General features: G+C 35.8%; 1 protein-coding gene across 1 annotated transcript in view; it reads left to right on the top strand.

Moving 5' to 3' along the window:
* Positions 1-20,997, top strand: part of LOC110463612 (ankyrin repeat domain-containing protein 11-like) — a 32,701-nt gene that overhangs the window by 2,405 nt on the left and 9,299 nt on the right. The window contains exons 2-10 of the mRNA XM_021518362.1: positions 3,420-3,588; positions 4,257-4,350; positions 7,546-7,722; positions 8,517-8,711; positions 12,449-12,591; positions 14,083-14,308; positions 15,681-17,957; positions 18,901-19,136; positions 19,657-19,785. Of these exons, the coding sequence (XP_021374037.1) occupies positions 3,433-3,588; positions 4,257-4,350; positions 7,546-7,722; positions 8,517-8,711; positions 12,449-12,591; positions 14,083-14,308; positions 15,681-17,957; positions 18,901-19,136; positions 19,657-19,785 (3,633 nt within the window). The 5' untranslated portion in view covers positions 3,420-3,432. The remainder of the gene's footprint in view (positions 1-3,419; positions 3,589-4,256; positions 4,351-7,545; positions 7,723-8,516; positions 8,712-12,448; positions 12,592-14,082; positions 14,309-15,680; positions 17,958-18,900; positions 19,137-19,656; positions 19,786-20,997) is intronic.

A 20,997-nucleotide genomic window follows, 5' to 3' on the forward strand; every position in this document is an offset into this window, starting at 1 on the left:
TACAATGCTAAATCAGATGAAAATATTAATGCATGAAAACATTTATATTACACATATCATAATTAGTGTAAACTTGTGAATTTCCTTTACTAGTTATGTAGAAGATTCCTTTCTAGTAGACAAGTATATATATAAATAAATAATTTATTATTGTATTGTAATATTTTGTTTGACATTTTCATAAAAACACTGATTGATATATACATTTATATATATGTATGTGGTAGAAGGGAATGCTCTGAAACCCTTATAGACTCTATAGCCACACCCAGATCCTGTATACAGTATATTTAGACAATAGTAGTAGTACATCATGATTAGTACCCATTGGTGTACTGATTTGACAGACTGATATTTGTTTACATAAGTTTATTCCCACCTGGTCATTTGATAAGGATGAATGATTGACAGACGGGCATGCTGGCTGACCCAAAGGCCTTTTCCTTATATTAACATGGTTTTTCAAAGGGATTACAATCCCTGCTAATTAGTCAAGTCAGCAGGGATCCCCTGGATGTTTAAGAGGCTATTTTCAATATACTGTCTGAAGCTAATCAATATTTTTTTTGTCAGACTGATATGCTTGACATGCAGATTCATGCGATCATACTATTTTGTTGACATTTCCTCTGATTGACTTGCAAGTACAGTAATTATAATTATCAGTTTAGTGTTATGCAGGTATGTATTTTCTTCATTGATTGGTCAATCCATACCAGCTATGATCGTAGGCCTAAAGGCAACATACTTTATATATAGACTGGCAACTTATTATTATGAAATATTGATATATATTGGCAAGTTAAAAATTACTGTAAATTGTATTAATGTTATATTTATTTCTATGCATGCGTTCACCTTTCCACAAAATTCAGAGGTGAACATTCTAATGAATTGCTCTGATGTATTGTAACAATATATTATCAAGTCTCTTGAAAAATTAGCCTTCAAACTCGCTTATGTTTAGAAGGTATTGTTGTCTTTAAAGTAAATAGAATGCAAGGTTTTATTTTTTTGTTTTTTTGTAAACTTGTTAGTTATTTTAAAAGTTAATATCAAAAATTCAGTTGCCAGTACCCTGTACAGGGACATTGCATAATTAATTTAATCCTAACTTATAGAACATGTAGCTACCAAATGCAATCAGATTGCAAATTTTCATTGTCGACCTTTCACAAATGTTGAGCAAATTGCTTCTAGTCATGACCCCTCGGTTGGCCTTTTGTGCTGGGCCTGTAAATCTAGGCAAAGGTCAATTTACTTTGATATTGTAATACAATACAATTCACAGACGGACATTTACAGTGCTTTTAAATTACTGACTACAAACATCAAACAAGACATCTAAGTCTACACATGTTTATGCTGTATGTTGAGACTTAAATACATCATTTGATTTATTTGCTGGTTAAAAATTCTGCCGTAGTGACTGAAATTTCACTGAGTTTTGTATCTGAAACAGGGTCATGTGCACTCAGTCAGACATGTTGAATTCCTCATGTCAGGGGAGATAAATGATGTTTACTTCCTGTATGAGATAATCACTATTGCTGTAAACGTGTGTTCATGTGTATATATATGTACACAATGAAGTATGCTGTCTTTCGTGAACTTATTGTGCTACCTAGGCCAGTATATAAAGAGAGAGAAACTGTTTCCTGTGTAAATTGTACATGTATCAATTCCATTTTACATTTTTTATATGTATTTTTTTTTTCTTTCTCATGAGCAAAATGTGGTTTATTTCAATTTGTGTATTTAGGCTAAACTAATTAATTTAAAATATTCAGAGTTTTTTCTATATTTTATATATATATTGAAAACATGTTTGCATAAAATATGCTCTGAAACAATATTACCAGTTTATGTTATAGAATATTAATTAACAGTATTGGAGAAAAAAAAAATGAAGGTATTTTTCAAACAGCAAAATCATTCTTTCCTAATTAACCTATCTTAAAGACCTCCATACGAAATATGTGTCAGGATAATTAATGGCAAAATGACATAATGTGTCTATTGAGAAATCAGGGACCAGTCTTTGCCGATTATTATTTTTTCTAACTATATATATATATCAATTTTATTTACTCAACAAATATGTTCAAAGACTGAGGGATAGTGAGCTCCGGGGTCAGCTTCTCTAAAAGAACTTAGCGTCATCATGCAAGAGTTCTCTCATACTTCCAAAGTATCAGTCTATACAATTATGTTCATACTTTCATTCTTTCTGTTTGAGTCTCTCATTTTATAAATATTTAATGTAGTATATATATATCTAGTCGAAAAAAAGGGTGGAGAGAAGGATACATGTAGGTACGTTATACAGTAAGGAGTGCATACCAAGTAATATACATGTTCTATCTTAGCTTATAATAGAATGTCTATATATACTATTGGTAACGTTATGTTGCTTATTTTGTATATATAGCATATTTCAGACAAGGAGAGAAGAGAAAAATCATCCTAGTTTCTATATTTAGTATTAATCTACCATGTTTGCAATGCAACAACACTTTTCATTTAGTAAATATTTAAATATATAGACAAATGCACGAGCGTGTATTATTTATCCAACAGCTGACCAACACACTTTCAAAACCCTCCCCCACGTGCACAAATGAACCAGTATTTGAAACAAGCAAGTAACAGGACTGGTTTCATTTGTGAAATGAGGGTATCCGCATCTAGTTTTGTATGTTTTGAAGATTTGCTTGCGGCAAACAAAGTCATTTATTTTATCTCTAAATCTACTGCATGAAAACCTGCCATATTCACAGTAAGAATGTTCCGCTGAACTTTTAGATTTTATATCACACCAATTAAAATTAGGTCACTATATATACGTATTAAAATAAAACAAATTCACCTTTGAATTAGTATCGGTAATGTTTCTGTTACTACATGTACATCTTGCACCATAAGTAACCATTTGCAGATGGACACACAATTGAAAACCGACTTTGCAATTGTTTATAAAAAAAGCCTCAGGAATCTTAAGTATTGACTAGCGTACAGATGTTTGAAAGCACGTTCACCTGTTATAAAATTAACAGCTTTCTTCATCAGTTAGCATCTGGTTAAAGAAAACTTTGATCTTTATTGCTAGCGTCATGCTATATAAAGCTCATATACAGTTAACTTATATTACCCAGCCCGGTTTCCTGCTGTGATGGAAGAGCAAACTATATTTCTGCATCAATCAGTTTTTGTTGTTGTTTTAGCAACATTATTTAAGTCGGTGACTAATCAATAGGTGATTGTATACAAGTTTGAATCATTTTTGAAAACCATTTCAAAAAGAGCTAACTATATTTCTGCATAAATCAGTTTTTGTTGTTGTTTTAGCAACATTATTTAAGTTGGTGACTAATCTATAGGTGATTGTAAGTTTGAATCATTTTTGAAAACCATTTCAGATGCCAAGCATAAATGACAAAGAACACATTTGCGCGGTTGCAACAAAGAAAGCCAAATGTCTGGTCACCTAGAACCAAGTTCAAGTGTCAAGAAGTCTGCATGCCTTCTTTACAATACTCAGTGTTGTCATTGCCGGATATGTCTGACAAGAAATCACCTCCTAGAAAGGTAAGTGCATTCTATCAGGTCTAAGTACAAATCACTTCCTAGAAATGTAAATCTATTTATGTTATGAGGCCTATATGTACTACATTTCATTGGAACTATTCATTGCAAATAATGTCCCCATGTTTTTGGCTCACACAGTTTACCCTTTCACCCCTATGTAACTTTAGTAGACTCTACCATGCATTGATATGGATGAGTCCATCATTATGGTCTACAGTGGTGAAAGGGTTAACATGTAATGTGTAGCAACGCAAATTGTTAAATTTATGTATAGATAGTTCAGACAATGATTTAGTACATTGTATATATAAAAAAATTGAGATCACTGACCTATATTTTCTTCTTCATTGACTTTGCAATTGGTTAGACTTCGCACTTAGATCCATTCTTAGTTTGGTAAGTTTTGCATTTATCTACATTTCCATGAAAGTGGTTGCAGGGCCATGTGTATTTTACGAACATTTTCGAAGTAGAATTTCTGTTTCAGGTAAACGTTTTCATTGCCTATTTCAGTCTTGGACTAACATTTAAGGGGCAATTGTATACATTGTAATCTCTACCATTTGAGAAATATCACAAAGTTGGATTTGAAAATTTATACAAGTTTATATATCATTTATTTCTATTGATTCAATTCATCATTACATTTAACACTGTTTTTTTACCAGGAGAAGACACTTTTTGTACGGACACCCCAGTCAGATAATAAAACACTGAAACGAAAACTCCTGGCAACCGAATCCAGTCCTTGTGAAGACGAAGGTAAATATGAAAAAAAATATCAGTTATCTATAAATTTGTTATCTGTGTTTATCTCTCAAATTTGAAATATTCATGATTTTCAAAAGACCTTTTAATACATGTATACCTAAATACAACCTTTAATAAAAAAAAAAAAATTGGTGTAAGTTTAAACTTTTCATCAATGAAATAATAACGGAAGAAGCATTTTTTTAAATTCAATTGGTAGACTATTTCACTGCACTAAAGACACCAGATCATGTAGCTTAACAACTTCTTGAACATTTTGAACGCAACTTTTCCGGAGATTATATTGAGTGTAATCAATGTGCTGAACCATATTTTCATATATTAAGGGCCAAAAACAGCCTAATTGAACTTTGGTGTGGTGTTAGATTACAACGTGCATGCAGCATATATACACTGTTGTCTATTATAAGGTTGAAGTATTTATATGGGGTGTAAGCAATGTTCTGAATTATATTTTCACTATTTTTTGGGTCAAAACTGGTACATGTATAAGAAATTATTAAGAAAAACATAATTAGAGACCTGAAAATATGTTGGCGGTAAGTGTAGTGGCAAATGAAATGACAGGCATTATATTGAAGTTATACTGTACATTTGTTTCTATTGATATTTGCTATCTTACAACATATATCACCAATAGGCTAGCTATATATGCTGTTCTCCAACAGCTCTTGTTGAAGGTAGCACAGCTGGTATAAGTAAAACAAGATGATTTTGTGGAGTTATTATGAAATACTCATCAGAATTTTGAAGAGCTATATAGCATTATGATTATCATGTTATGAAGCAACCCATGTCTGCTCATGATGTGCAATTAATTAATTGAATTCCCCTCATGTTCAGAAACTCCAAATTCACCTTTAAGGGGGCCTCATATTATAAAACAAACAAAATATTGAAATCGGTTATTAGCTCACCTGGCCCAAAGGGCCATTTGAGCTTGTGCCGTACTCCGGTGTCCGTCATCCGTTCATCAACTTTTTCTTTTGAACGACTTCTTCTGAAGAACTGGAGGTCCTAGGGTCATGATATTTGGCCAGTAGATACCTGGGATGGATTGCTATAAAGTTTCCTCATTAAAATGACCTTGACCTACTTACAAGGTCACTGGGGTCAAATATGTTAAAAATTTCAAACAACAATATCCTAAGAACCATTTAAACTAGAGTCATGATACTTGGGTATGTTATGAAGACCAGCAGTGCAAATCTTTTTCTCCATTACAGTAATGAGGTCAAATGTCAACTTTAAGTGCTAGTCAGGGGTCAAATGTCAACATGGGTTAAATGCTTTAACAATTTCTTCTTCTCAAGTTCCATAAGGCCCAGGGTCATGATATTTGGCCAGTAAGTACCTGGGTTAGTGTGCTATTAAGTTTCCTCATTAAAATGACCTTGACCTACTTCCAAGGTCATTAGGGTCAAATATGTTAAAAACTTCAAACAACAATATCTTAAGAACCATTTGGACTAGAGTCATGATACTTGGGTATGTTATGTAGACCAAGAGTTCAAATCTTTTTATCAATTGCAGTAATGAGGTCAAAGATCAACTTTAAGTGCTAGTCGGGGGGTCAAATGTCAATGTCAATGTTATGATATTTGGCTAGTAAGTACCTGGGATAATGTGCTATAAAGTTTCTCATTAAAATGACCTTGACCTACTTTCAAGGTCATTGGGGTGAAATATGTTAAAAACTTCAAATATCCTAATTAGAACCATTTGAACTAGAGTCATGATACTTGGATATATGTTATGAAGACCAGCAGTGCAAATCTTTTTCTCAAGTACAGTTATGAGGTCAAAGGTCAACTTTAAGTGCAAGTCGGGTGTCAAAGGTCAACATGGGTTAAAAGCTTGAACAATCTTCTTCTCAAGTTCCATAAGTCCCAGGGTCATGCTATTTGGCCAGTAGGTACCTGGGATGGAATTCTCCTCATTAAAATGACCTTGGACATGATACTTGGGTGTGTTAGCTAGACCAGCTGTGTGAATTGTTTTCTTTATTACAGTAATGAGGTCAAAGGTCAACCTTAATTGCAAGTCGGGAGTCAATGGTCAATGTGGGTTAAAAGCTTTAAAATTCAAATTTCAAACAACAATATCTTAAGCATTTAAGAGATGTTAAAATGTTGTGTATTCTCGTTACCAAATTTGGTCTTACCTATATGTCAGTTTCATGTAACAAAAGAAACAGGTGAGCGATACAAAGAGGGCCTGTAGTAAATTAACAGTTAGCTGTGGCTAGCTAATAGATACAATTAACAAACAGATTCAATGAGGCTGCTACGCTGTGAACAACTAGCAGAGGGAAGAGATTGCACCTGTTCCATGTATATAATTAACGCCTTTTAACTTTAATCCACGCTATTCAGAACTCAACAGACGTGGATATGTTTTTGCTGGGTATTTTCATCACCAGTTCTTAAAATTAGAAAATAACGTTAAAAAGTAAATATTAAAGAAATTTGCAAAAAAAAATGTTTATGCATGTACCAGTTTGAAAAATTAAGGGAAAAGTAAAGTTATACATCAGGGGGAAAATACATTGAGTATGGAATTTTTTCATCCACATGATTCTACAATACCCGCCCCCCCCCTAATGAACTATTCCAACTTTTGAAGTGTTTTTTGCTTTGTCATTTGCAAGAATTTCTTATACTTTGTGGTGTTAATAGAAACAGATTAGGAAGTTGTTGAATTGATGTACCCACAGTATGAACAGGTATATCAAAAACTATGTACAAAAGTAAATAAATTTAGTGAAGTAATAATTCAAGCATGCTAATTTCAGTGCTACTTTGTAATTAAATAAGGCAATCCAACACTCCTAATGTCCAAAAAATGCAGAAGCGTTCTAGGGTGGATCCGGGGTATGTTCCCTGGGGCTCCCCACTAATAAAGCATGATGAAAGATATAGGATGCTCAACACACCTCTAGAAGGGTTTTTGATTTTACTTCTTTGTCTACATATATTTCGGCCAGCTATGCTGCCAAAATCTTCTTAGCTATTGAGCATCCTTTATTTTCATTAGTGCTATATTGTATATATGCCCTAATCTAATGCCAAATTACTGCTAAAATAAATATGCATAACACTACAGTATGCATTTCTTCTATTGTCATGTCAGAATGTACTGAAATACCTCTGGTACGTGTCATATGTATACATTTATATGTTGTAGAGAGGAAAGCGACCCCAAAGAGGAAGAAGCCGTTAAACTCTGAGCCGTCTCCCACTCAATCTAATGCCCCAGTCACTCCCAAAAATCCCAGTGGTATCACTTCTCCCCGAACTGGCCCGCTTTCAGAGCGTCAGCAAATGTTGTTTCTGATGCGATTAACAGATGAGACATCACAAGGTAATTTTGATGTCCTGGACGTCAAAAATCATTGAAAGTTAATTGGTTTCTTTACAAAATTTCTGATTCAGTCAGAAATGTATCACAATGAAATACAGTGATAAATCATTTCTGAATAGAAAACCATACCTTGGAGGACTAAATAAATTTCACTGTAGTGATCTTTATACTTCAAAGGTAATTATTTTGTTGTCTGTGGATGATAAAGAGGTCACGAAGATGTGTGAAAATGTTCAGACAGACTTCTATGTGCTATTTATTTCGATATGTTTTTCTATGCAATACATTTATGACAAGACTGTGGAGCATTTTCTTGGTACCAACAGCAAATGATCATTGGATGAATAAATTGATTACGATATGTAATAAGCATAATCTAGTTTTGGGACGCACATTAAAAGATATGGGTTAAAAGGGTACCTAATACAATATACTAGTAATCCCAATGCAGGGCTAAAAAATAATTACAAACAAAGTTTACAATTATACAAGTCAATGTGCAAATGCCACAAACCAAATATTATTCAACATGATAAATGATGTTAAATTTTGACTTATCAATCAGAGTAGTGGATTTTAGAACCACTAAAATCCAGATTCTCTCCATCTTGAGATTTCGCAAATCTCAAACTATCGGGCGACCCTTATTTTCTACCCCTGCAGTGTGTATACTTGCATAAATAATTTCTCTGAGTTAATTAAAAGAATCCAGTTGAAATTCACATCAGTAGTATAGTGTTATACACAAATGCATTTAGATGAACATGATTCCATTTTCTGTTCCGTCTCCTTAGATTCAACATCCAAACCCACCTCTCCTCAGCCAGTAAGTCAGATCGGGCCGAAGCGTACTCCCGGCGACAAAAAAGTTCACAAGCGCAACGAGCGCGGAGAAACACCTTTACACCTTGCGGCCATCAAGGGGGACATCAAACAAACGAAGAAACTCATCAAAGCCGGAGCTGACGTCAACGTGGCGGACTTTGCCGGTTAGCAGTGTATTATTTGTACAAATATTGGATATCTCAGAATCCAAAAGACTTATCTATCTGTGATATTTACACTGTATTTAAACAAAATTAAGCATTGCCCACGATAGGGTCTTTTGTGTTGAGAATCACGGTGAGGTGTCCTACACTTTTAATTAAATTAAATTAAGGATATATCCTACTTTGTTATTAAGCGACCCCTTTTGCAAAAGATTTCACATTAAGATATGAAAGATTTCCAGCAAATGGTTAAGTGAACTTATTTGACAACTCATAATAAAAGTATGTAAGGATAATGCACTGCAAACACCCAGGCTCATTTTTGAAATCTTGATTATTTTTGGGTGCTATGTTATTAATAAATATATGGTTTATGGGAAAAAACTGACACAAACTTCATCTATAGAATATCCTTAAGATTGTTTATAATTACAGTTAAACCTATCATTTACCGATTTTGAAGAAAAAGAAATGGCAGGGATGAAATGCTGTTCAAAAATCTTCAGGAAGTTCCAACTTGTTCATAAAATTTTCATTTAAGTCACAACATACTTATTAAAAAGCTGTCTTTTAGTCACTGCATATAAATTACAAAATCCTATTATTTAAAAAAAAACTAGCTTTACTTTTGCCAACGTTAGGGTTTCTGCGATAACAGATTCTTGTTTTCTGTAGAGTATCTGTTGGCATAAATTATGTGGATTACTCGCTGTGTGATATCCAGTTTTATACTGCTTGTCATTGTCGGGTATCCAACAATACAAGTCAAAGAAACATTTAGAAATATTCTAACAATAATTTTGTTTATGTGTACCAAAAGGGGGAGATGAAGATGTCCAGAAAAAACAGTAAATTGTAATAGAGGTAGAATCATTCTCATTTTCAAACAGTAGTATATTGAACTGTTCAATAGAATAGATAAACTCCAATCATCCTCGGGAACATTTTCCCATGATTGCTCAAGATGAGCCACAATGGGAAATATTCGCTGCAGTTTAATTTTTTGCTTTTCACCCTCTGTAATGAGGGCGAATTTATCATAACAGCGAACTTTAGTATTAAACAACAAAATGTACATAATAGTATCAAATGTATAGGATGAAATTAAAACTTGGTAAAAAGGGATTTTACCAGTGAAGGGCAAAAGTTTGATTGGGCGAAAAACTATCTGGTATACAGTGCTATATTTTAAACTTGATCCAGAAAAAATAGTTGTACAAAAATTACACTGTCCCTCCTCACTTTTGTTTTCGGAAATTATCATGGAATTCAAAAGACTTGCCTTTCTAAAATTTGACACAGCGATACACTGTGATATGTAGATATGCATTAGGGGTTTAAAAAGTCTCAAGGCCAAGGTCCACTTTTACTACAAATAAACTTTAAAGCAGGGTACCATCCTTATCTCAGAATCCAAAAGACTTATCTATCTGTGATATTTACACTGTATTTAAACAAAATTAAGCATTGCCCACGAAAGGGTTTCTGCGATGACAGTATCTGGTTTTCTGCAGAGTTTCTGTAGGCAAATATAAACGGATGTCACATTGGTTTGATTTGAAGCTTTTGTGTTGAGAATCACGGTGAGGTGTCCTACACTTTTAATTAAATGAAATATGATGTACTACGAAAAAAACTTGACTACATATTGATACCATACAGTCTTAGAATCAAATAAAAATATCAGTAATGTTTCTTCAAAAAAAAATATTGTGAAAAAAATTATTTTAACAAAGACATTATTTCATACTCAAATATTTTCAAGTCAACCAAAATAAAGTTATATGCATGAATAAGTAAAGTAGAAAGAAATGCAGAACATAATTAATTATATTTGAACAAAATTAAGCATTGCCCGCGATAGGGTTTCTGCGATGACAGTATCTGGTTTTCTGCAGAGTTTCTGTAGGCAAATATAAACGGATGTCACATTGGTTTGATTTGAAGCTTTTGTGTTGAGAATCACGGTGAGGTGTCCAACACTTTTAATTAAATGAAATATGATGTACTACGAAAAAAACTTGACTGCATATTGATACCATACAGTCTTAGAAATCATCTCAAAATATCAGTAATGTTTCTTCAAAAAAAAATATTGTTAAAAAAATTATTTTAAGTTATATGCAAGAAAAAGTAAAGTAGATAGAAATGCAGAACATAATTAATTATAGTTAAACAAAATCAAGCATTGCCCACGATAGGGTTTCTGCGATGACAGTATCTGGTTTTCTGCAGAGTTTCTGTAGGCAAATATAAACAGATGTCACACTGGTTTGATTTGAAGCTTTTGTGTTTAGAATCACGGTGAGGTGTCCTACACTTACAATTAAATGAAATATGATGTACTACGAAAAAAACTTGACTGCATATTGATACCTTACAGTCTTAGAATCAAATAAAAATATCAGTAATGTTTCTTCAAAAAAAATATTGTTAAAAAAAATATATTAACAAAGACATTATTTCATACTCAAATATTTCAAGTCAACCAAAATAAAGTTATATGCATGAATAAGTAAAGTAGATAGAAATGCAGAACATAATTAATTATATTTGAACAAAATTAAGCATTGCCCACGATAGGGTTTCTGCGATGACAGTATCTGGTTTTCTGCAGAGTTTCTGTAGGCAAATATAAACGGATGTCACATTGGTTTGATTTGAAGCTTTTGTGTTGAGAATCACGGTGAGGTGTCCAACACTTACAATTAAATGAAATATGATGTACTACGAAAAAAACTTGACTGCATATTGATACCATACAGCCTTTGAATCATCTGAAAATATCAGTAATGTTTCTTCAAAAAAAAAAATTGTTAAAAAAATATTTTTACAAAGACATTATTTCATACTCTAATATTTTAAAGTCAACCAAAATAAAGTTATATGCATGAAAAAGTAAAGAAGATAGAAATGCAGAACATGATTAATTATATTTAAACAAAATTAAGCATTGAGCATTGCCCAAGATAGGGTTTCTGCGATGACAGTATCTGGTTTTCTGCAGAGTTTCTGTAGGCAAATATAAACGGATGTCACACTGGTTTGATTTGAAGCTTTTGTGTTTAGAATCACGGTGAGGTGTCCTACACTTACAATTAAATGAAATATGATGTACTACGAAAAAAACTTGACTGCATATTGATACCATACAGTCTTAGAATCATCTAAAAATATCAGTAATGTTTCTTCAAAAAAAAATATTGTTAAAAAAAATATTTTAGCAAAGACATTATTTCATACTCAAATATTTTAAAGTCAACCAAAATGAAGTTATATGCATGAAAAAGTAAAGTAGATAGAAATGCAGAACATAATTAATTATATTTAAACAAAATCAAGCATTGCCCACGATAGGGTTTCTGCGATGACAGTATCTGGTTTTCTGCAGAGTTTCTGTAGGCAAATATAAACGGATGTCACATTGGTTTGATTTGAAGCTTTTGTGTTTAGAATCACGGTGAGGTGTCCTACACTTACAATTAAATGAAATATGATGTACTACGAAAAAAACTTGACTGCATATTGATACCATACAGCCTTTGAATCATCTGAAAATATCAGTAATGTTTCTTCAAAAAAAAAAATTGTTAAAAAAATATTTTTACAAAGACATTATTTCATACTCTAATATTTTAAAGTCAACCAAAATAAAGTTATATGCATGAAAAAGTAAAGTAAATAGAAATGCAGAACATATTTTTTCTGTTATTACCCTAGATTTTTTATGTTCACAGGGTGGACAGCGCTACATGAGGCCTGTAATAGAGGTTTTCTACCCATCGCCAAACAGCTGTTGAAGGCTGGGGCCAACGTCAACGTCCAGGGACTAGAAAACGACACCCCCTTACATGACGCTGCATGTAACGGCCATGGAAAGGTAGTAGTGTTAGGATTAATGAATATTGCCGATTTGTTTTGTCATTTGTACCTCATATTTGTTCAGTAGTTTCCATATTTGTTTGTGGAATATTTGCTGCTTCAGTTAACCAATTCACCCCTATAGTCACATTCGAACCTTACCTTACTTATGTCAAAGCCGAGGCTTACATATGTAGGGGTGAATGAGATTAAAGAGTGCCCCCCTATAGTCACATTTGAACTTTACCTTATCAAAGCCGAGGCTTACATATGTAGGGGTGAATGAGATAAAAGAGTGCACCCCTATAGTCACATTTGAACCTTACCTTACTTATGTCAAAGCCGAGGGTTACATATGGGGGGGTGAATGAGATTAAAGAGTGCACCCCTATAGCCACATTTGAACCTTACCTTATCAAAGCCGAGGCTTACATATGTAGGGCTGAATGAAATAAAAGAGTGCACCCCTATAGTCACATTTGAACCTTACCTTATCAAAGCCGAGGCTTACATATGTAGGGGTGAATGAGATGAAAGAATGCAATGATGTAAAATTAGAGTTCACGACACTGTTGTTGAGGCCGAGCTGCTCTAGATCTTCCCATGCCTCAAAATCCATGCGTATAAAGCAGGATGTTGTTTTGCCTACGATAGGGTTTCTGTGATCACATTTTGTTGTTTTCCTCAGAGTTTCTGTAGGCATATATCATGTGGATATCTCACTGTTTGATGTTGGTTGTCTACTAATTGTCAAGGTGAGGTATCCCAACATTCTACAAACACTTAATTTCACAACTACTTTAAAGTAAGTGTTAGACTTGCCTCTCGTATTGGTTCCACCTGGTATGTCTTACTTGTTGTCTGGTACAATTGTTTGATGCCAGATCACAGGAATTTATCAGGCTACTAAGTATTTTAGAAAATCAACTTGGGCAATATCCTGAAAATCACAACAACAACAAAATCTTTTTAAAAAAATCAAAGTATTGTATTTCATCAACAGAAGTTTTGGTTGGCAAAGCTGCTCCAAATATATGCATGGCATCATGATTTTCATCTCAAAATGAAATGACATTAAATGCATTATGACAGGTTCAATGTCAACGTGTAAATTTGGGAATTTTCAGCCAATTATGCAGGCTTGTAGTTCATGAATAGGTCTTTTGTGAATGAAATGTATACTTTAATTTCATCACTTGATAATCTTTCAATGATCTATTTATGATGTTAGTTATGGTAATGTTTTGAAGGTAATGGTAAAAACAACTCATGAAGAAATTGCCTATTTTCAATTGTGAATGGGTTCATTTAACAGGCTAACTATAAGTGATGGGTTGTTACATCAAATTGGATTTCATTTATGTAACCCTTTCACCACTGTAGACCATAATGGACTCATCCATATCAATGCATAGTAAAGTCTACTAAAGTCACATAGGGGTGAAAGGGTTAAGTAGTATTATATCAGTATTACTTTTGACTTATTTTCTCTGTGGTTTGATTCCCCTAGCTGGTGGAGCTACTCCTAAAGCATGGCGCCAACCCGCTTCAGCCAAATCTTCAGGGCAAGACGCCAATGGATGTGGCGGCCACGCCAGACATGGTGAAGCTGCTGAGGAAGGAAATCATCACATCTAGTAGTGACAGCTCAAGTCTGGACGACGCCCGCTCACCCACCTCACCAGAGAGTAACTCGTCTCTGAAGGACGAGGATAACAGAAATACAGACTCTGATGGTCAGTATCCAGGGAAAATTTTGTTAGTTCAGCGAACTGGACTGCAGGGGGAACTCGTGTAGGACGTCAAAACGGGTTACGAAACTACTGACATTTTCCGAGTCCATATCCATATCAGTTGCTTTAACTTTCAAGTACTAAGGCATTTGAGGAATCAAGTGTTTTAGTTGAGTTCAGTTGTATCTAATAAATTAACTGTATTTTATAGAATTTTATTTTCTAGGACAAAAAAGCTATTGTATAACTGTTATAGTGGCCACCTGAATTTATCAGTGACATTTGCAGTAGTATATATATTTTCACAATTTAAAATCTGTCTCAGGAGATGCCCCTTTTAAATGATCTTTTGGAATTAATTGAACAAGCTTTTTAATTGATGAAGATAAAGCATGACATTGTTAAACTGAAATTGATTGAACAAGGTTTAATTGATGAAGATATAGCAGGACATTGTTAAACTGAAATTAATTGAACAAGGTTTAATTGATGAAGATATAGCAGGGCATTGTTAAACTGAAATTAATTGAACAAGGTTTAATTGATGAAGATATAGCATGACATTGTTAAACTGTCATTAATTGAACAAGGTTTAATTGATGAAGATATAGCATGACATTGTTAAACTGAAATTAATTGAACAAACTTTAATTGATGAAGATTTAGCATGACATTGTTAAACTGAACACGTGTTTCTGTAATAAGGATGTTTCCTTATTGATGAAACAAGAAGTTAACATTGTCACTTATTCTGTCACTTGATGAAAGTGTCAAAAAAGCTTATTTAAAGGATTACCATGTCCAGATTGAGGAGGTGCCAATGTATACGATGGATCTATCTTTAACCCATTCACCCCTGAAGTCACATTTCAACCTTACCAAATCAAATACTGGGCAAGTCCAGTTTAGATAGGTAGGGGTGAATGAGTTAAGAAGGATAAAAGAACGCAATTATATAAAATTTAGTGTCTATCACTCCCAACGATGTTGTCGAGGCCGAGCTACTCTTCCTATGCCTGGAAATCAATGAGTATAGCATGCGAAGGATGTTGTTTTGCCTACGATAGGGTTTCTGTGATCACATTTTGTTGTTTTCCTCAGAGTTTCTGTAGGCATATATCATGTGGATATCTTGCTGTTTGATGTTGGTTGTCTACTAATTGTCAAGGTGAGGTATCCCAACATTCTACGACACTTACTTTAGCAACTACTTTTAAGTAAGTGCAGGCTTTCCGTGTTTGTTCCACCTCGTACGTCTTACTAGTGATCTGGTATAATTGTTTGATGCCAGATCACAGAAATTTATCAGGCTACCAAAATTTTGAAAAATCACCCAAACACTATTCTTTATGAAGTGTTTCTTTCTGTGTTACAGACTACCTATCGAGACTGCCAAAACAAGATGGAAGTTCCAATCAGTTGGCGCTTAGCAGTAGGAGGTCGCTAATGCCCAAATCGGAAAAAATGTCATCACCTCGTCGTCTGTTTCTGAAGTTTCAGCGGGAACAAGCTGACGAATTTCACGACAAACCTTCAAAAGAACCTCATTTCACATCATATAGTGTTACAATGGGGCCAAGTGAACACAAGGATTTCTTGTCTGTAGACAGTCCAGTGTCCAGTGTGGATAGTGACCTATATGACCCTCAGCTGGACAGTGTTAGGAGTTTGGACAAAGTGCGGGTCAACCTTATGGACAGTGAAGATGGCCTTGGGCCTAGTGTGTTAACACGGGACAGAATAGGGTTAAGTGGTGAAGGAATGGGACATATTGGGCCACTAAGTAGCGATAGAATTGGACATGTCGGGCTAGGTGGCGATAGATTCGGACACTCTGGGTTAGGTGGCGATAGAATCGGACATGCAGGGCTTAGTGGACACGTAGGACATGGTGGAGATAGAATTGGGCTTAGTGGTCTCACTGGGCTCACTGGGCTCACTGGGCTCGGGGGGCTCAATGTCCGAGAAGGATTGAGCCAGTTTTCAGGTCAGGGGAATACGTCTGGGAACCGTGTGGACGATCACACGCCCTTGACAAGTGTAATATCAGGTAGTAAAACAAAAGTGACTTCTTCCTCTAGTGTTGAGCTTGGATTAAGACTTGGTATGGGTGAGTTTGAGAGGCTCAGTAATCTAGAGCCAGATGGTCAAAATGCTGAGTCAATGGTCAACCCGGCTCCTACTCCCCCAACAAAATTCCACCTCAAAATGATGGAAACACAAGCGTTTTCTCCACATTTTAGTGATAATGAACAGAGTGATAGTGAACTCAAAGACCCCCCTCCCCTCTCCATAGCATCTGTGTTAGCATCATCCTCATCATCACTGACATCCTCATCATTGATTACGTTGTCACAGAGTGGTAGGAGGGCGAGTGTTGGGGAACAGTCTACACACATTCCGCATAGCAGTAACTCGAACAATCGCACCAAGTTAAAAGAATCTGTGTCGGATCCCGGTCACGGTAACGGTGTGGGACACAAACCAATCGCTCTCCTAAATACCACTACCACCTCCGTAGTCAGCACAACCACCACCAACCCGGTAATTTCATCTTCATCTACATTGTCGTCTCTCTTTACAACTGTGGTCGATAAGAACATCGGTGAGTTACATAATTCTCAAAGTGTAGTTGTACCCGTAGTGAGTTCTTCGTCGGACAGATTAGGATCGGAACGGACAGCTCCTGTCGCCACTAGTTCCATGTCATTTCCAAGGAGGAACAGTGTTTCTAGTGGGATGATTGTGAGTAGTATTAACGGCTCCCAGGACGGGGGAGGAGGAGGTCATAACATTGGGGCGGGGAGCGGTGATACCCTCGCCTCGTCCTCAGGGCTAAAATGGGAATTACGCTCTTCTTCGTCCTCCTCCTCTTCTCCCAAAAACATTGATGAGTGGGGCAATCTTCTGCCATCCACAAAATCTGAGGGCAGACAAAGTCCAACTAAATCTGAGCAGGACCAAGAAAACAATTCTCCAAAGTCTGACAAGGATGGCAGGGAAAGTTACAGTAGACCAACATCGCCAAAAGTACCACCATTAAAAATCATAATTCCCCCCAAGGCATCAACCTCAACGGCTAGCTTGGAGTCGGTTTTTGTGAAGTCACACTCCTCAAAGCATGCACTTCCGTACGTGATAAATCCCACACAAGAACAGGAAGCCGCAGCAAAATCATCACAAATGAATCAGCCCATCCCCATGACAACACTTCCGCAGGAGGGGGTTCCTACTACAAGTAGTCCCGCCTCCTCCCGCCCGTCGTCGCGGGAAAGTAACACAGCATCAAAGGACAGTGATAAACAGAGTTCACAAAAAGATACAAACAAAGATGACAAAGTCTCGGTGTTAGAAAATTGTAAACAGTCTGTGTCGGTAGATTCTGTGGAGGAGGGTCTGGCTACTCCGAGTCTACCCGGAGACCGGGAGAGGGAACAGGACAGGGACAAAGATTCTGGTAGTGTCAAAAGTGGTAGTGGTAAGGAAAGTGAAAGGGAGAAAGAAAAAAGTGAGGAGGACAAAGAAAGTACACAGCGATCCACAAGGACCTTACGATCTCACACACAGGCTGCACTTCAGCAAAAACAGACGCACGAAAAACATCACAAGGGAGAAAAACCAGAGAAGGGTGGAGATAAACAGGAAAAACAAGGTAGATTTTATATTGCAGAATTATATATCCTGTCGAAAGCTGGCACGGCACCCAGGTTGTAAGTTTTTATTGTAAATATTTAAGATTTTAATCTTCCTTTGGTTGATTTGAATTCATGAGATGATGAATTGAGTTGGTCCTGAAACAAATCTAGTGAACTGCAGCTGGGACAGGCCAAGGTAATCTGGTCAATTTCATGGGCAAAATATAACAGACAAGATTTGGTAGTTTCATTGAGTTCATCTTGAGTAGAAATTAAGGATTCATATGCCCAAGATACCAGAAGGTTTTGAAAAAATCTCCACCTGTATATATATATATATGTAATATTGATGTATCCAGCTATCATAGCTACAGATGGTGTGCACACATGTTTAAATGTTGCCAATATAGTGGTTATTGCTTATACAGTAAAAATACCAGTGTCTGTACCTTTATACACATACCGCATGATATCGTGGCTGATTTGCGATTTTGTTCATTTTTCGCCTTTTTTCGGGCAAAAAGACAACATTTAGTAACTTAAATTCTTGTAGCTCCGTATTTTTTGGTTGATCACGAATGAGAAAGAATGAGTATGAAGATTTGTCAATTCTTGTCTTTTCGGGCCAAAAAGACGAAACAATGATAATTAAATTGTTGATTCTCATCTTTTCGGGCCAAGAAGACGACAACACAGTAAGAAATGAGGTTTGTTAACCTACAATTTATTATCTTTTCTCGGCCAAAAAGATGAAATAATGAAATGGCACAGAGCAGCTAGCTTTATGATGATGAGAATGCATGGCACTGTCTGGCACAAAGTATATATATGTGTATGCATATTTATAAACAAATTTATGGAAATGTAGATGTACAAGGGTAAAAAAGCACCGTCTTTCAATTTCTGCATGGAAATTTATGTGACCTTTTATAACATACAATTATCATGTGCTGTTAACAGGGAACAATGACACATCACCTAAAGAAGAACCAACGTCAAGTGTTTCAAAGAACAGCAAAGAGGAGGAGGAGGCTTTTGACATGTACCCGAGGAAGCGAAAGTTACGATCAAAAATAGAGACAAATACTGTATCGCAGCCTGCACCACCGGAACCACCTCCAATTGTACAACTGCCGCCGGTGTCCTATGAGAAACCTCCCAATCCCTTTGAATTGTATCTTTCTATCAGGAGACAGGTACGGCCTAAGGAATGTTTCTCCAGATGTAATTAAAAAATGAAGTGAAGGGCCTCCATTCTTTAGAAAAGGCAAACATGTACAACCGGCTATATTTTCTTGTTAAAAAATAATAACCTCCAAATGTTTAAAAAAAAACAAAAACGTTAATTGATGTAACGAGTAAAATAAAAGACAGGGGGGACAGTCGCGTATCCAGTTGAAACGGTTCAACTGGTTGATCCTGTAAAGAAAACGACAGGCACAGATCTGGACCGAGGCTGACCTCAGGAAAATTTTGCACGGTTTATCGTGGAAAATGTCTGCGCCACACGTACAGTTTCAACCAAGATACACGAATGTAGCCCTGTATTTTCCAAGCTAGGTTAGCTTTGCTTGCTACAGATATTAAATATGAGGTATTTCTTTACCATAATTGATTATCACATACAAATGTGCATGCCACATACCAGCCAGTGTAAGAGGAAGGGAATGCTATGGTTGAAATTCTATCTTTTTTTGCGTTCTATTTCTTCGACAGGTGGCAATGAAACATAAGCAGTGGTCAGTGGTGCAGCCGAATGCCCCGAAGGGCTATAAGGACTACCTGATGGTCAGCTGTAGTTATGTACTACAGGGCAACAACGCCAGCACCCTGTCTGTTCCCATGGTAAGGACTTATGCATCGTAATCCTGCTCAACAAAAAGCCTGGGTAATCTGGTTAACAGCTCCATTCCACGAACGCCTAAACATTCCACTGCTTCATTTAGGTCAGGCATTGATACTAATGGTGGTCCTGTAAGTGTAACGCAAGATCAAATATATGGAACCGAATGACCACTTACATGCTTTAAAGTAGTGGCTGTCTAACAACAGCAAAGAAAAAAACAACAGTTTGATAAATAATTCAAAAGATTCAATGTCAATGTGAAGTAGGTAAGTTAAGTATAGAAAAAAATACGATCTTATGATCAACCGATGTCACAATGTTGTGAAATTAACCTGAAGAGCCTTGTGAGGATGAAAGCAGCTAGCTTTGAAGTCTGTCGTTAAAATTGAAATAATTTTGAAACAATTTTGAAACAATTTTTTCGAACTTATTTTAATCACTATTATCATATGTCTACACCTCTTATCAGCCCTTGGTCCTGATATCAGCCCTCGGGGTCTTCGGTCCCACTGGCTGATCTTGGGACACTCGGGCTGATATAAGGGGTATGATATCAAAATGGTTATATAATAAACTCTAATTATTGCCCTGGAGGGAAGTGTGAAGGGCATCTAATTAATGTGGAAGGAAACAAGAATACCCAGAGAAAACCCATGTGGTTAGGCAGGTGCCCCCAGTTTGGTCCATCTACGAAGTATAAATACTTTTTACTTTTAATTTCGTGTGGTCCTGTTTGACATAAAAAAAATCAGCTTCATTAATATAAGCTGAATAATCACTTAAGGATTAACATAATAAAAGTAGCTATAAGGAGAAAAAGGAATTCAGGCAGCAACTGTTATCCTATGAAATTCATGTGGATATATATTAGTTAGCCTTTGGATAACAGCTCAAGTTAAAACAGTCATTCGATGGCTAGTAGCTAGGTAAATCCAACTTCTTTTACTGAATGAAACCTTTAATACTGAATATTGATTCATAGACCCTGCAGGTAGGGCGTAAGAATTGTACCTGCTGCCCCCAATTGCATGATCGTAAGAGGCGACTAAATTTGGGACCTTATCTCTTCTCTCCTTTCTAAATAACTTTCTTCTTCCTAATGTCTCCCTTGACAATGCCTCACTTTTGGCCATTTGTTGAGCGTTCGCCCCTGTGAGGAAGGCTTTGGGTTCTGTCCCCTGGCCGAGACATACCAAAGTCTTTAAAAATGG

Source organism: Mizuhopecten yessoensis, unplaced genomic scaffold, assembly GCF_002113885.1.
Source record: "Mizuhopecten yessoensis strain PY_sf001 unplaced genomic scaffold, ASM211388v2 scaffold1511, whole genome shotgun sequence".
NCBI classification, from domain to species: domain Eukaryota; kingdom Metazoa; phylum Mollusca; class Bivalvia; order Pectinida; family Pectinidae; genus Mizuhopecten; species Mizuhopecten yessoensis.